The 16,803-nt window shown below is 36.5% G+C and overlaps 1 protein-coding gene and 1 long non-coding RNA gene across 2 annotated transcripts in view; both read right to left on the bottom strand.

The window, feature by feature from the left end:
* LOC139969477 (uncharacterized) overlaps positions 1-16,803 on the bottom strand; it is a 128,081-nt gene that overhangs the window by 34,912 nt on the left and 76,366 nt on the right. The gene's annotated exons all lie outside the window — the stretch shown is intronic.
* The window catches only part of LOC139969473 (serine/threonine-protein kinase BRSK2-like), a 61,670-nt gene that overhangs the window by 31,702 nt on the left and 13,165 nt on the right, over positions 1-16,803 (bottom strand). Inside the window, exons 2-6 of the mRNA XM_071974496.1 lie at positions 5,853-5,947; positions 4,259-4,344; positions 3,559-3,699; positions 3,240-3,390; positions 899-967 (exon numbers count right to left, since the gene is read on the bottom strand). Of these exons, the coding sequence (XP_071830597.1) occupies positions 899-967; positions 3,240-3,390; positions 3,559-3,699; positions 4,259-4,344; positions 5,853-5,947 (542 nt within the window). The remainder of the gene's footprint in view (positions 1-898; positions 968-3,239; positions 3,391-3,558; positions 3,700-4,258; positions 4,345-5,852; positions 5,948-16,803) is intronic.

Genomic DNA, 16,803 nt, shown 5'->3' on the forward strand with positions numbered 1-16,803 from the left:
CAGCAGCCCTCCTAAAAACTGTTACTCATTAACGTAACCATCGTCATTGAGAATTGTCATTTTATAGACATGACCCAAATCAAATTACTGTAATTAATGATTAAATTTAATGATTAAATCCACACAACCTACTGATATCCACATTTTATGAAAGATCCTCACAAAACTTTAATAGACTGATTAGTTAAAGAAAGCATGAAACTGGATTCATGGCCCATATAGTAAATGACCCTCATTTTCAGTTTGCGAACATATTTGCTGATGTTCACCCGCCACACCTAGTGTATAATGCTGGGGTGGGCAACCTACATCCCGCGGGCCACATGCGGCCCGCCAGTGAATTTTTGGCGCCTGTGAGATGTCTCAAGAAAATGAGAAAAATCAATCTATTTTACATCATCACAAAAACAAGCTAGCTGCTTAGAATTTATTGGCACTAATGAGGCTGTCAGGTAGGCCTATTATCCCCATTAATTATCAATTGTACTGTATTGACATTATGTTTTTGTGAATTACAAATTAAGTACACGCACCTATTTCTTGAAAGTCCTCGGAATCAAAGGTTTAAAATCAACTGCAGGTCCTTGGTTAGGTGCGGCCCAGTCAATTGTTCATTCCTTGTATCTGGCCCATTAATTCAAAAAAGTTGCCCACCCCAGGTATAATGGAATGACTTGCTGTCGGTGATGACACAGAGAGATTATTGCTAGCGCAGATGGTGTGTCTCTCTTGAACGTACGCAGCTCCGATGTTACTCAAGTTACAAGGCCTGTTTCGTTCACTACTCGTTGCCCGACCCTCACTCTTGAAACAAACTTTAAATTAGTGAATGTCAACTTACAGATATGCATACAGATCTCACCCTGGCCCTCTCATATTTAGTTAAACAGCCACTCACCACAAGTAATGCGTAAAGGATGACTCCAGCGCTCCAAACATCTGCTTTTCTTCCATCGTACTTCTCCCCCTGATGAAGATCGAAAATATGGAACTTAAGCGGTCGTAATAACTCTAAAACATAACATCAAATTAAAACTTTACAAAACTCTGTCATTTTCTGAGAAATCCAATGTCAAAACAGCTTCTAGCAACAAAAACAAGAAAATGAACTACCAAAGGCTCGAAATATAAGTGTTAAACTAAACTTCTTTGTTTCTGAGGTAATTTGAGCCTAATTGAGAGAACCAGGGAGTCCTTCACTACACAGACTTACTTAAAATTCATTATTTACATTTTGCTGATTCTCTGAACAGCTATTTATTAAGTGCTAGGTCCTACAGTAGGTAGATATATTACCATATACATAACATTTTAAAGTCACACACCTTAACTTGGAACTGGCCCACCCCAAATGCTAGGTTACATCTTTCAACATACTACAACTACACACTCTATACCCTGTGGACAATTGCAAGGGTACTAACAACATTTGTCTTTTTTAAGTCCACCACACCCAACTTCACAAGAACCTGAGCTAGCTCAGATGTGTGTGACCGGGACACAATCGTAAAGGGTACCACAGCGTCTTCTCTGGAGGGGCCCAGTTCACTACACCTAATCCTTTGGTTTCTTTCATGTGTTGTGATGGTACCACAGTTTTCTCTTTATGGCCATTGTACACCATAATCCCTACATAACCCTACCCTGTGGTTGTACAATCGTAAAGGGTACCACAGCGTCTTCTCTGGAGGGGCCCAGTTTCACTACACCTTACCCATTGGTTTCTTTCATGTGTTGTGATGGTACCACAGTTTCTCTTTATTGCTTTGGTACACCATAATCCCTACATAACCCTACCCTGTGGTTGTACAATCGTAAAGGTACCACATCGTCTTCTCTGGGGGGGCCTAGTTCCCTACACCTTACCCATTGGTTTCTTTCATGTGTTGTGATGGTACCACAGTTTCTCTTTATTGCCATGGTACACCATAATCCCTGCATAACCCTACCCTGTGGTTGTACAATCGTAAATGGTACCACATCCTCTTCTCTGGAGGGGCCTAGTTCCCTACACCTTACCCATTGGTTTCTTTCATGTGTTGTGATGGTACCACAGTTTCTCTTTATTGCCATGGTACACCATAAACCCTACATAACCCTACCCTGTGGTTGTACAATCGTAAAGGGTGCCACAGCGTCTTCTCTGGAGGGGCCCAGTTCACTACACCTTACCCTTTGGTTTCTTTCATGTGTTGTGATGGAACCACAGTTTCTCTTTATTGCTTTGGTACACCATAATCCCTACATAACCCTACCCTGTGGTTGTACAATCGTAAAGGTACCACATCGTCTTCTCTGGGGGGGCCTAGTTCCCTACACCTTACCCATTGGTTTCTTTCATGTGTTGTGATGGTACCACAGTTTCTCTTTATTGCCATGGTACACCATAATCCCTGCATAACCCTACCCTGTGGTTGTACAATCGTAAATGGTACCACATCCTCTTCTCTGGAGGGGCCTAGTTCCCTACACCTTACCCATTGGTTTCTTTCATGTGTTGTGATGGTACCACAGTTTCTCTTTATTGCCATGGTACACCATAAACCCTACATAACCCTACCCTGTGGTTGTAAAATGGTAAAGGGTGCCACAGCGTCTTCTCTGGAGGGGCCCAGTTCACTACACCTTACCCTTTGGTTTCTTTCATGTGTTGTGATGGAACCAGTTTCTCTTTATTGCCATGGTACACCATAATCCCTGCATATCCCTACCCTGTGGTTGTACAATCGTAAATGGTACCACATCGTCTTCTCTGGAGGGGCCTAATTCCCTACACCTTACCCATTGGTTTCTTTCATGTGTTGTGATGGTACCACAGTTTCTCTTTATTGCCACGGTACACCATAATCCCTACATAACCCTAACCCTGTGGTTGTAAAATCGTAAATGGTGCCACAGCGTCTTCTCTGGAGGGGCCCAGTTCACTACACCTTACCCTTTGGTTTCTTTCATGTGTTGTGATGGAACCACAGTTTCTCTTTATTGCCATGGTACACCATAATCCCTACATAACCCTACCCTGTGTTTGTTTACACGTATGTATAGCCACAGGACAAACATGGGGCCGGTATCACAGTTTGCCCCCTTTGGCCTACTAAACCATTCATCACCCTATACGTAGTTGGTTACATGTGTGCAACTGCAGGACCATCATGCGTCTGTAATTAACCATAATTATTGCCTCATCATGGTCCCTTTTATACTACACCGTACTTTAGCCCTACGTGCCAAGTACTTACACGTATAACTTCAGGACAGGCGTAGTGAGGAGAACCACAGCTGGTCTCTAGTAGAGACTGCTCTAGCTGTAAGGAAGCCATACCAAAATCAGCCACTCGGATATTATTTCGATCGTCAAGAAGCAAGTTCTCTGGCTTTAAATCCCGATGGCTGTTGACAAATGAAGTTTTATTATTCTTTGAATTAGTTTACTATAAATATAAACACACACCTAACCAGTAGATATGTACAGGAACTTGATGTAGTAGGTCACATGATAACTGTAAAAGATTTTGATTTGCATCATGAATATTCATAAATTCACACCAAAACACTCACCATACAGAGTGACTGTGACAAAACTCTATAGCAGAAATAATTTGTCTGAAGAACTTCCTGGCTTCTCGTGGAGTTAGTCTGCCCTTCCTCACCAGATAGTCAAATAGCTCTCCTCCAGAAACATGCTCTAGTATCAGATACCTGAAAAAACAACAACAAAAAACAAGTAAAACAACCATAATCTTCAAAAATTGCCTGGTTTAGGAGTCTATGAGCCCTCATACTTACCTCCTATTTACTTATGTATTTCCCTTAATATTAGCTCAATTAAGGCATTTCATTCTGCACTTGGATACCTGTACAAAACCATTATTGTAATAGAAGCTTCAATTATCTGTGCCATAAAATTAGAAATTAATGTTATAGGCCTAATAAATTCATAAATTAGTAATCAATTAGAAAACGAAAAACGTGCTCTTTGAATTAACCATGTTTGTGGCACTTATTTGCTTACAAGAAGTACTTAGAAACTCATTCGATTATACTTTTAAATACATGTTACAAAACATTCTCAATCGCACATTACTCTCAGCCACAAACACCACAATTAAACATAATTTGCTGATTAATTTTCCATGATTTAGTGACAGTAATTTGTCTGTATAACAAAAACAGTCAACAATCAATGGTTTAAAACAAGCTGAGCATTAAAAGAATCAAAACCAAACATGATTGATATCAGCCTGTACTGTATACTTACAAGTACTTTTTATTTTCATAAACATCAAACAAACCCAAGACGTGAGGATGCTCAATTAATTTCATGATAGCAATTTCTCTTTCCACCTGGAAAAAAAGAACAAACACAGTCATTCATGTTTTTTCTTTTTGTTAGAGAATGAAGAGCATGTTGTGATGGACAGACTTAATTATAACATTCTTCAATGTTTCAAGAAAACGGCAGTGAAAAAATTAGTTAAATCCCATCCAACTGGCACCAAACATTTTCTAATGATCTCTATTTATATCCTCTCCCACATTAACCCCCCCCCCCCAAGAGATCAATGTATCAACAAATTTGGTCTTTTTCAAACAGCTCAAATTCACTGACTTCCTTCCCACTTACAGGCACATCTTGTCTGAAACACACTCCCACATCCCGGGACTTCTGATTCAACATGTGAGAATGTTAAATTACTTCATGATAACATTTTCTACAGTATTGTTCAAGTTGAAGAAAGAAACCCAACTCAATGTAGCTTAAATACCAAGTAAAAACAATGCTACTGTGTATGCATAATTAAGTGTAGGTTTTCATAAACAGCAACAATCAGTGTTTTAATTGAATTAACACATGAGCATTAATTTACAATATTAGAGCAGTATCTTCTTCCTTCTCACCAGTCTGTCAGATTAAACCTCCACAAAACACGCTCTTTTACCCAATCCTCCCACCCCCCCCCCCGGGCCACTCATCAGCCTCACATCTACCATCTCTCCCTGCCCCCTCACCCCTCAATATTTCTAAGTCTACTTTGCTGTGAATTTAGAAAAATTTAGAAAAATGTGGCCTTGAACAGTTGAACTATGACTTTTGTCTCCATCCAACCCATACAACTCCACCCCATCCGCCCCCATCCGCCCCCCCATCCGCCCCCCATCCGCCCCCATCCGCCCCCATCCCCCCATCCGCCCCCCCACCTGTACATCTATATTCTGTGTTTCTATAACCATTCTATTCTTATACTACAAATTGTTGTCTCCACCACGACCCAAACTTCCCCAACCCACTTATTCTCCTTATAACCTTTCAGTTGGCACGTACCTTAGAGGTACATCCTGTACTGTAACACCTAATTAATACATGTCTCCCTACTGAATATATATATAGCATGCTGTCTCTTTTAAATAACACTTGTCTACAGCTATCTTCTTCCTGCCATTTTCTGACTACAGTACTTATCTGTCTGCAGTGCATGTACTGTGCAGTATGGTGTTTTAGTCATGCATTTCCAATTATCTCCCTCATTGCTTGATGTCCTTGTGACTTATAATCACTTAATCTTGATTTGAATAATTAAACAAAACATCCTTAAATTAATTGCGTTCAACAGTTAAGCACTTTAAGTTATAAAGCTCACATACAGTTTAACTATTAACATTATATACATTACATATATATATAGATACTATATTAATAATAGTAATACATCATTAATTACTGTACCAAAGTGACCTTTGACCTCTGGCAGCATACCTTCACATCATTCCAAATGTTTAACTGATTTTGGTATACAGGCAGTAATCTTACTGCGTACAGCCAAATTGAGGACTAAATATTATGATAAGTTCACCTTCATGAGTACTGATTCGCTGAGTTTTTCTTTATTGACGATCTTGATGGCAACTTTCCTTCCTGTGATGCAATGAACGCCAAGCTTCACCAACCCTGAAAGAACAAGACGAATATATACCTTTAAACTTCTAGATATTAAAGTTACAAGTGTCTTTAACAATGAAAGTACTTTGCCTTCATTCTTTTAACTGACAGTGTCATTTTATTTGAAACTCCTTTGTACAGATGCCATTTTCAAAAAAGGACTGAACTTCAAATTCATTAATATTAATAACATACCATTTAGAAAGAAAGGAGAATGTATTAATCAGGCATCACTATAGAGTCCCTGCAAACAGGATGCAGCTGACCAGTGGAGGATGGGGGCATGCAGTACCCCATAACAATTTTCAAAACAAATGATTTCTGTACTGCGATGCCCTCATTCCCGCACCCTTCCCCTCCCACAAATAAAAAGAAAAACTTCCCAGCAGTAATTTTCATGCATTCATGTTACTGTCAGAGGCAATTCGACCAGCACTGAAAATTGTTTTGACTTCTCTCATCCCTTCCCCTCCCCCTCCCCCTCCCCCACCCCTGTGAGTTAGCAAACCCTTGATATGCTTAATTTGGTCTTATCAATCGCAGACTAAGAGGAATATAGTAGTAGTAGTAAATTGAGTCTTGTCTATCTGACATGCTCAGTGATTAACCTCCGCCACGTATCACGATCTTTGCAAGGTTTATTGCTTCCTCGAAATTGTTAATGTTAACGTCCTTAAATTGTGACTTTATTTTTCCAAGCAAGGTAGTCACAGGCCTTCCTACTGGCTTAGCTGTATATCACAATGCTTCTCTTAAAGCAACCTTTGCTGGAGCGTCCTCCTGGAGTCTTGCTACATGACCGAAAAATCTCAATCTTCTATGTGCGACTATGGAATATGCACAACCAAAATTGCAAAGTTAACCTATTTATGATTTTCTGTAAAGAATTAAGTTTAATTTTACTTGTAAGTTCTTGTCAATTCATTTCTGGCATTTACATATATATTTTTGACTCAAGGTATAACCAAGCACGCAATCCTACATGTATGTACTTGTACAGCTGAAGGGTTAGAATTGAATAAATACATTTGTACTTGGACTGTGAAAAACCGTGACATGACAGGTTCAAATGTGACATATTATTGTGTAAATGTGTGATGTACAGCTTATGCAAGGTCTGTCCATACATGAAACCATGTAAAGACCATACACAACAGTACAAGTGTCAAGTGTGCTGTAGTGTGTTCAATTAGCTTCAGTAAAAATAGTGAAACAGCTACATAAATTACATTGTTATGAATACTAATTCACAATCTTTACTGCGAGTTCTTTTCTATATCTTGAACGTTTGAGTGATGTATAACTAATGCACGGTCTGCCGATGCATGAAACCATGTAAAGACCATACACTACAGTACAAGTGTCAAGCGTACTGTATAGTGTGTTCAATTAGCTTCAGTAAAAATTGTGAAAATGCTACATAAATTACATTGTTATGAATACTAATTCACAATCTTTACTGCGAGTTCTTTTCTATATCTTGAACGTTTGAGTGATGTACAACTAATGCACAGTCTGCCGATGCATGAAACCATGTAAAGACCATACATTACAGTACAAGTGTCAAGTGTGCTGTAGTGTGTTCAATTAGCTTCAGTAAAAATTGTGAAACAGCTACATACATTACATTGTTATGAATACTTCACAATCTTTACAGCGAGTTCTTTTCTATTTTTAGCTTGAATGTTCACATTTAAAAAACTTAGATAGTACTTACGAACCAGCTGCAGGGTTAATTTGGAGGTGACTTTTTGTAACCAAGGTTCTATACACCCGGTACCCAATGTGTTTAATATGTAAATCAAGTCAGGGTATGTTGTTAATTTGAATAAATTGAACACTTGCAAAAGCAGACTGTTTCAATATTTGGAAATTTTCAATGAAAGGGGTATATAGTGCAGACAGTATTGCATTAATTCCTGACCAAAGAGAACCATAAAATAAAAAATAAAATAAAAAAAAAACCATTGCATAGTTGTTTAACAGTTAAGTTCTAGATAAGTTCAATATAAATCAAACCAACATAATTTTTTTAATGCACCTCTGATGTTTTTTTTTTACATTCCGAATTAAAACTCATCATTTGTGGTGAATCAAAACAAAGTTCAAATCTACAAACTACATACCTTGAAGACTGTTCTCTTTAACGATATATTCTATACAGTGTGGTACTGTTATTTGTCTTATATTTCTAAGGACCTTAGAATATTCTTTGACACAGTTCTAGGCCTAAGTTTCCTGAGATTCCACATCTACTGTAAATAGTCATTAATGTACTTTATAATGTCAGTTCAAAACATAAGAGAGTTCTCCTGTTTTTTCTTATTTTTATCTTCTTGACATTTAATGTACAGGTCCCAGCTAGAACTGGTAGTCATATATGCAGTAATTACTTTACTGTACTGTGCAGTACTGTACATACACAGGGAATAATTAATGCAGTATTTATGCAATGTACATTATTGCATAGCAAAATGCATATACTGTAAAATGGGCAAATTTCAAATTTATACAAGTGCAAAGATGTACATAGCATATGTTTACATAGTTAACGATGTAGTATTTTACAAGTGACCAAATTGAGACAAAACTGCGACACAAAAAAAAAATAAAAAAATTTGAACAGTAAAGTACTCCAGGGCTGTTAATAAAGTCCATACTGTAGTACATGTATACAATACTTCTAAGTTAAGTTGCATAATACTGACAACAATTTTATTGTAGGTTTATAGTATATCATCAATGTGCATTAACAGTGATTCCACCATGTATTTTACATATATGATCTTCACAAAGTCTGCAAAATCTACTAGGTTTGCTCGATAAATTTAGCAATCATGTCAATTTTAGGACAATATATTTAATATGAAGTCTGATCCGACATACTAGCCACTGAAATAGTATTTAAATGTATGTGTTCACAGCTCACATAAATGCCAGCTTTATTTTTAGACTCTCACTGCAATTTTAACAAAGGGACTTTTTACAGTATTTATTTCTTTTTCAAAATTTACAGGCCAAATATTGCTTGACTGTACAATAACAATGTAGTTACTGCATGTACAATTGAAGGAAAACACCCATGGATTCATTTACCTTATGCACTGTATTATTGTATAAGAATATAAAGCACTTTTGAATGTTAACTTTGTTACTGTAAGTGCACATTTAATTGTTTCCATGGCAACCTTTACAATTTCATGCCTTATAAACAACTGAAAATGTCAATGTAGAGACTCGTTCAAATCGTCATGAACGCTAGCTACGTATGTGAAAAGAATATTAAAAAAAACTCAGAGTATGAATACAGAACGATAAAGATTGTGGCTTAAATTCCTGTGTCACGGTAAATTGTGTATAAATTTCAAGATTTCACTCAATTTACGTAGCTGCAAAGAAGAAGCAGAAGAAGACATCCTGTGCCGGGGAAACACACGCAAGCACATGTTCAAAATGTCAAGGAATTGTCACTGTAGAGCAAGAGGACTCGTACATAGAACGACTATAATTATGAAAACAAATTCTATTGATTAACATACTTTCAATTTAGATGACAAGGTCATATTTTTAATAAATTGAAAATTAATCCACAATATTTTGGAATGTTATTGTCAGTCGAGTTCAAAGACATTCAGAGTATGTACAGTGTACACACTATAATGTGTAAGTATATACACACTGTACTGGTATTCACACTGTATAGTACTATAACAGTAGCAGCTTGGATACACTGAGGTACAATATATGTTCTGTAAGCATATAAACTTAAAGGATTGGTTCAGTTGCCATACATGTTTATGTTATATGAAAGAGGACAATATTTACACAATGGTGAAAAAAACTCTTCAAATATCTTTTTCGGTTAAAGAGATATTCAAGTGTAAAGTTTTATCAGATTGTGTAGAAACTGCTGAAATCTGACTAGCTGTGATGTCACATCCTCACATTCCTGAAAAGTCTTTGTTTTTTGCTCTAAATATTTTGTGAGATTTCATGACTTTCAACCAAAAGATATGTCAGGAGATCTCATATTTGTCAAAGGAAGTATTTGAGATTAAACATCTGAAGAATTTTTGATTATATTATTTTCAAATGTGTTAAAAAATGTAAATAATTTTTAAAGAAATATATTCACATATGTTAAGGAAGTGAGGATGTGACATCACACCCTCACAGTAAGTCTTTCTACACCAGTCGTTTTCAAAGAAATTTTGATATCTTCAAAGTGTCATATATCTCCTTAACAGAGCATGCTATCATGGTAGTTTCTTTACTGTTCTTTTTGTCGTTTTGTGCTCTTTCATACAAAATAGACATGTCAAACACCTGAACCAATCCTTTAAACTGAACTTATAGAAAGGGATGCTTGGATTTCAGTTTTATGCATATATCACAAAAGTGCCATTTTATTTGAAGGGAAGTATTTAGGTGAAAAAAAAAAGCATTTCTTTAAGTAATTATATACAACTACAAAACACAATGAAAATTGCCTCGCTCACAGTTAATATGAGTGTCCATGCATACATTCACACAGTTACAGACAGCTCTCACAAAATTATGAATTTAGGCCTAATCTACAAATTACAGTATATTTATCAACTTTCTGTAAGTTTGACATGTTCAAAAAATTTCCATTCTGAAAATATATTTTGATCCAAAGCAATATAATTATTCAAAGCTTCTAGCATAATGCTGTCGATAATTTTAAAACGACAGCTGCAGTCTGTTAACAAGGTCAAAACTTCTCAAATTGTAAATGTCTTTAATTTGGACGTTACAGAAACGTTCTTTGTAATAAACTGTACTAATTTATTGCTTAAATCACTACCATGTACCATTTCAGTGCCTCCCTGTTTACAATTTTTTTTTTAACCCAATAACCACACTCCCAACTAAGCATTAATTAATTTACCTGAATTTTACCACTTAGACCGTACAAAGATAGTAGTACTTACACAAACACATGTTCAACCTTGCAAAGCTTTAGTAGAATTAATTACCATTTTACTTTTTTTTTTTCTCCCTTCCCTTTCTTCCTTAGGCCATCTTTTTGGTGGGTAATATAGATTGTATATTTGTCATTATTAAAACCCATCTACAAGGGCTGACTTTGCAGTTCAGATAAATTGCAAGGCATATCATTCAATATAAGTGGGATGCAGTATACAGTACAGTAGGTATCTGGCGGTATGGAGAACTGTGAGAGGCAGTGAACAGTTGGCATCTTAGATCGAGATCAATAATAGGTGATGCCGTTAGAGAGGATGTTTTAACTCTCTCTCTCTCCTGTCAGTCAGTTTTGATGGATACAACAACTGTTATGTGGATATATCCTTTGTGCACTAAGATCTAACACTAACTGGAGTGTGTATATATACTGTGTCCTAAGGGCAAATAACATTTATAATGTGAACAGTATGTGACACAGGAGGGATTAAATGAATCGTGATGGTTTCATCTTTGCAGGGAATTTAGTGTCAGCGTTAACATTTCTCTGATCTCCATGTGGAAGACATTTCTCTACTCATGTGGCAGTGAAATTCAAGGAATATACTTACAGTAGTACTGTATGGCAGCACTAATTACTGTAGTACTGTACATAGTAGACCGATGTTATAATAGTACAGGCTGTGTGTGGAGAACATTAGATACTGTACCTTAATAAATGATGAGTCATCACTGTTATATATGTACCCTAGCACCAAACCATATACCATTCTACACCCTATACTGTACTATATACCAGAGTAATAAACATGTATCATTCTACACCACATCCTACTATATACGCTAATACCAAACCATATGATTCTACACCACACCCTACTGTCTTATATACCCTAGTAACACACCATGCCACTCTATACCACCCCTACTGTACTATATACCCTAGTACCAGAAGATACCATTCTACAGCACACCATACTGTACTGTATACCCTAGTACCAAAATGTACCATTCGATACCACACCCTACTGTCTTATATACCCTAGTAACACACCATGCTACTCTATACCACCCCGTACTGTACTATATACCCTAGTACCAGAAGTTACCATCCTACAGCATACCCTACTGTACTGTATACCCTAGTACCAGAATGTACCATTCGATACCACACCTAGCTACTGTACTATACCCTATTATACAACACCTAATTATATTCCGGCCATTTGATTGGTCAATTGCTCGTCGATTGCATGCAAAATCCGCTCTATTGCACTCTATGGAATAGAACCATGGGTTATACTTTTTTGGTAGCACTTTTTTCAATGGTAAGAGAGCAGAGAAACCTGTCTGTTCAAAACAATCTGTTGCATGAGTGCATTTTACATCCAATTATATCCAAATTTGAAGGTGTTGTATAAAACAAATAATGAATGGTTTCCATTCGTGCAATAGTGCAAATATTTCATGAGTTGAAAGATGTAATTTGTTCCATTCAACTCGGCTGCGCCTCGTTGAATGGAACATTCCATCTTTCAACTCATGAAATATTTGCACTACTGCACTCATAACCATTCATTATGTGTATACCATTCTGTACCATGCCATACCATACTGTACCACAGCATACTGTATACAAAACAGTGTTAAAGACAACAACAGTTTCAACAGTAAAGTTAGAACTAAGGAACGTTACAGCTCATAAACCAGCTTGTTCTACAGCTCTCTATCCAGCTGCACCCACATAGACCATGTGAATTGTTTCCCTCTTACAGTACTGTACATGACACAGCTGCTGACAAGGTACCCTATGAATTATGAATGAGGTTTTCAGTTCAAACAAGATTGTAGCACATTCTTGTCAAAAGGGATGTTAATTAAATACTTTTACATGCATTAATTAATTATGTAGCACAAAGCTGATGATTCTGTTCATAAATTCAATTAAACAATTAAACAAACTATAGTAGTACTGTACATACTGTGCAATGTTCCACTAGTGGGGAGTTTCAGCCTTTCTACCAAGGATGCTGGGCGACATCATAATCAGTCCTAAGAGAGCTGTAGATATGGCTCTGGGTCCTTATATAAACAATCTAGTCTGTTTACAGATCTCCAAAGATACCTCAATGTGCTAGTTGTGAAAAAATGTTTAAAATGATCTCATCTTCAATAATTACGAAAAGAATCGCAGACAGTATAAGTCCATTCGTGGCAAGCCTTATCTTAGGACCCTTCTCTTGAATAGTATCTTTCTCTTGGTCTCACAGATGTAGCTTGCAAAATTGTGTCATTTCCTTCCATTTCAATAAATAAACAGACCTGTGTTTTCAGATGTTTCCTCCGTGGAATTGCAAATTGTGGATGATACAAGTATAGGACTGCATTAAAATCTTGATCGAGCCGTATGTGTAGGCTATTAGATTTACATTTGTGTAATGAACATGCTGACATGAGAGGTCGCAGTGAGCTTACAGTAAATCGATTGCGCCATAAGGGCAACAGAAAATTAATTTCTTTCTTTCGATTGCGACGGCTTTTCTCCATTGAACCCACCTGGTCAGAGTGCACTTAGAATAAGAAACATCGAATCTACTTCTGAAGTTTGTTTTCCAAAATTCAACAGCAAACAGGTTTTGAGACTTATATTTGACATTATATGTACAATATAGTAATATATGGTAATACAGCAGCCTGTTTTGAAGATTTGAACATTTTGTGCCTGAAGTTCATATGCTTTTATTAACTGAACACTCTAACTGTAGATTGCAATTACTGTATCTGTCACACTAAAAATAGTCCAGGGATGTGCCCACGCTGGGCGGCACTAGGCGGTCCCGCCCAGCACTAAAATTTACCACCCAGCACTGTCTTAAAAGTTGTGAATCCCGCCCAGCACTATTTTCATCTAAAATCCCGACATTCCTAACAATATATTCAACATAAATTGGGCCTAGCCTATGCCAAAAATCATACAGACTAATAGTGCATCAGTTACGCATGCGAGAAACATTACTTACGGCTCTCAATCGGTCCCTTGTAAAATCTCTTTGAAACAAACTAATAACTTTTACCAGGTACGTAACATATTTCACTAAAAAAAAATTTAAAAATGTAAGTTGTTAGCAAAACTAGTATATACTAGTGTTTGTGCTTAAGAAGCTACACAAGTACTGTACCAGCATTTGGCATCTGAGCACCTTCAAACATTTCTCAAAGGGGAGGGGGACACCCCTCCCCATTAGACCCCTCCCCAGGACGGGGATCAATATGCCTGGCACTCAGGAAATCCTGGGTACATCCCTGTAGTATATGGACAGACTATTGCAGACCTATATACTTGCCAATTTCTCTGTTTCCAATAAGTGCCTTCTACAGGAAAAAGTGAAGTCCTTATTTATTCTGAAATTAGTCTGGGAATAATTATGTGTTCAATTTATTTTGGGGGCGGGGAAAAAAAAGCAAGTTTGAAGCTTCTGACCTTTGTCTCATGATTAGATACTACAATATGGTTCCTGTGAACAGTACAAAACTGCTATTTATAATGCATCTATGCACTTATATTAATATTTGACAATTTTTCGCATATCATTATTGTGATGCGATATATGCCAGATAATTTATTCCCTGTCACAAAGTTAATTTGCAGTGTTTTAATACTGTAGCTAGTACTGTAACTGATACATCTAAAAAAAAACAAAGAACTAATTAATATTACATAGTTTGGCATTAATATATACAGGTAGGCGATATATGACGAATAAATTATTCCCTGTCACAAAGTTAATTTGCAGTGTTCTAATACTAGCTAGTACTGTAACTGATAAAGATCTTAATCTTAAAGAAAACAATGAACTAATTAATATTACATAGTTTGGCATTAATATATACAGGTAGGTACAGATCCAATGTTTGGATGATATTCCTCATGTGTACTATACAAATTACCAAGAATGTACAGTATAGTGCTGCATGGTTGTAAACTGATGAATTTTTTCATTTTTTCGGGGTATGATTTCCAATACAAACCTAATGAATAAAGTAGATGACTGCATTTTTCTAATTCCAAGCTTGTTATATCGCATGGCATGATATTATTGATTTTTGTAATAAGCAACGTTCGTTGCTGCACAGCAAGATATCAAGTTCAACAATTTAGACTAATCAATAAAGCTACAGTAGAAATGTAAATGCATATGTATCTTACAACTATAGGCCGTAGAACTACGACTAATTAAACTTTCAGAATTCAGCACATGTGACATGTGAATTAAGCCACATTGCTAGGAACAGAATTCTATAGGTACACTACTCTCTTTTTGAGTGCATACATATATATTTGAACCTCTTCTGTCAGTAATATTTCATAATACCATGTGTTCAACAGCCCTGAGCAAAAGAAATGTTACAAAGTTTCTCCAGGGATGAACATTTCATCAGAGATAAAAGAAAACTCAGATTACACGAGTGGGTCGATTAAGCTTTCTTTACACACAAGTTTTGCTCAATTTAACCTGTGACCTGATTTACCATACAACCGTCCACGGGGGACAGCACAGCCAATGGGCTGGGTTCTAGAATACATCAATTTCCCTGGGGAGATTCACCAGATCTGGGGCGGGTCCCCCCCCCCCCGCCACCTCCACCTTTTGCCGACGTCAAGCTCTTCTCCTCCTTAGTAGTCTCCTGCTGTGCTTTTGCATTGTGGTGTGATGTGGTACTGTTTTGTGCAGTACTGTAGTACTGCAAGCTACAGTACTGTAAAATGACTGAAAGCCAACTTTATACTGTTCCAGAAATAATTTAAAACAGCTGATTGTTCATCAATTTTAATTCAAGATCTGATGAAAGTACAGTATGTATTTACTTTATGTGATCTGTCCATAGGCTGTGCCTACTCTATAGATCTATCTTTCAGTCTGTTTACTTATCTTCCTTACATACTATATAATATCTCCCCATGCTGCAGAAGCTGCACTCTGTGCACCTCGAATGGGGACACATCCCTACAGCTGTGCGTACACAAACTTGACCATACAGTATGTACAGTACAGTACAGTATATTGGTATATACAGTATTGAATACTGCACAGTTATGCATGGTAATAAGATATAATCTTGATTTCTAAAACACTATCTGTATCTGTGCAGTACAGTACAGTATATTGGTATATATACAGTATTGAATACTGCACAGTTATGCATGGTAATAAGATATAATCTTGATTTCTAAAACACTATCTGTATCTGTGCAGTACAGTACAGTATATTGGTATATATACAGTATTGAATACTGCACAGTTATGCATGGTAATAAGATATAATCTTGATTTCTAAAACACTATCTGTATCTGTGCAGTACAGTACAGTATATTGGTATATATACAGTATTGAATACTGCACAGTTAGCATGGTAATAAGATATAATCTTGATTTCTAAAACACTATCTGTATCTGTGCAGTACAGTACAGTATATTGGTATATATACAGTATTGAATACTGCACAGTTATGTATGGTAATAAGATATAATCTTGATTTCTAAAACACTATCTGTATTTGTGCAGTACTGTACAGTATATTGGTATATATACAGTATTGAATACTGCACAGTTATGTATGGTAATAAGATATAATCTTGATTTCTAAAACACTATCTGTATCTGTGCAGTACAGTACAGTATATTGGTATATATACAGTATTGAATACTGCACAGTTATGTATGGTAATAAGATATAATCTTGATTTCTAAAACACTATCTGTATCTGTGCAGTACAGTACAGTATATATACAGTATTGAATACTGCACACAGTTAGCATGGTAATAAGATATAATCTTGATTTCTTAAACACTATCTGTATCTGTGCAGTACTGTACCTACATACAGTACTGTACAGCTAACACTTACAGTAGGTC

The sequence above is a fragment of the Apostichopus japonicus genome, chromosome 7 (assembly GCF_037975245.1).
Source record: "Apostichopus japonicus isolate 1M-3 chromosome 7, ASM3797524v1, whole genome shotgun sequence".
In the NCBI taxonomy this organism is placed as follows: Eukaryota; Metazoa; Echinodermata; class Holothuroidea; order Aspidochirotida; family Stichopodidae; genus Apostichopus; species Apostichopus japonicus.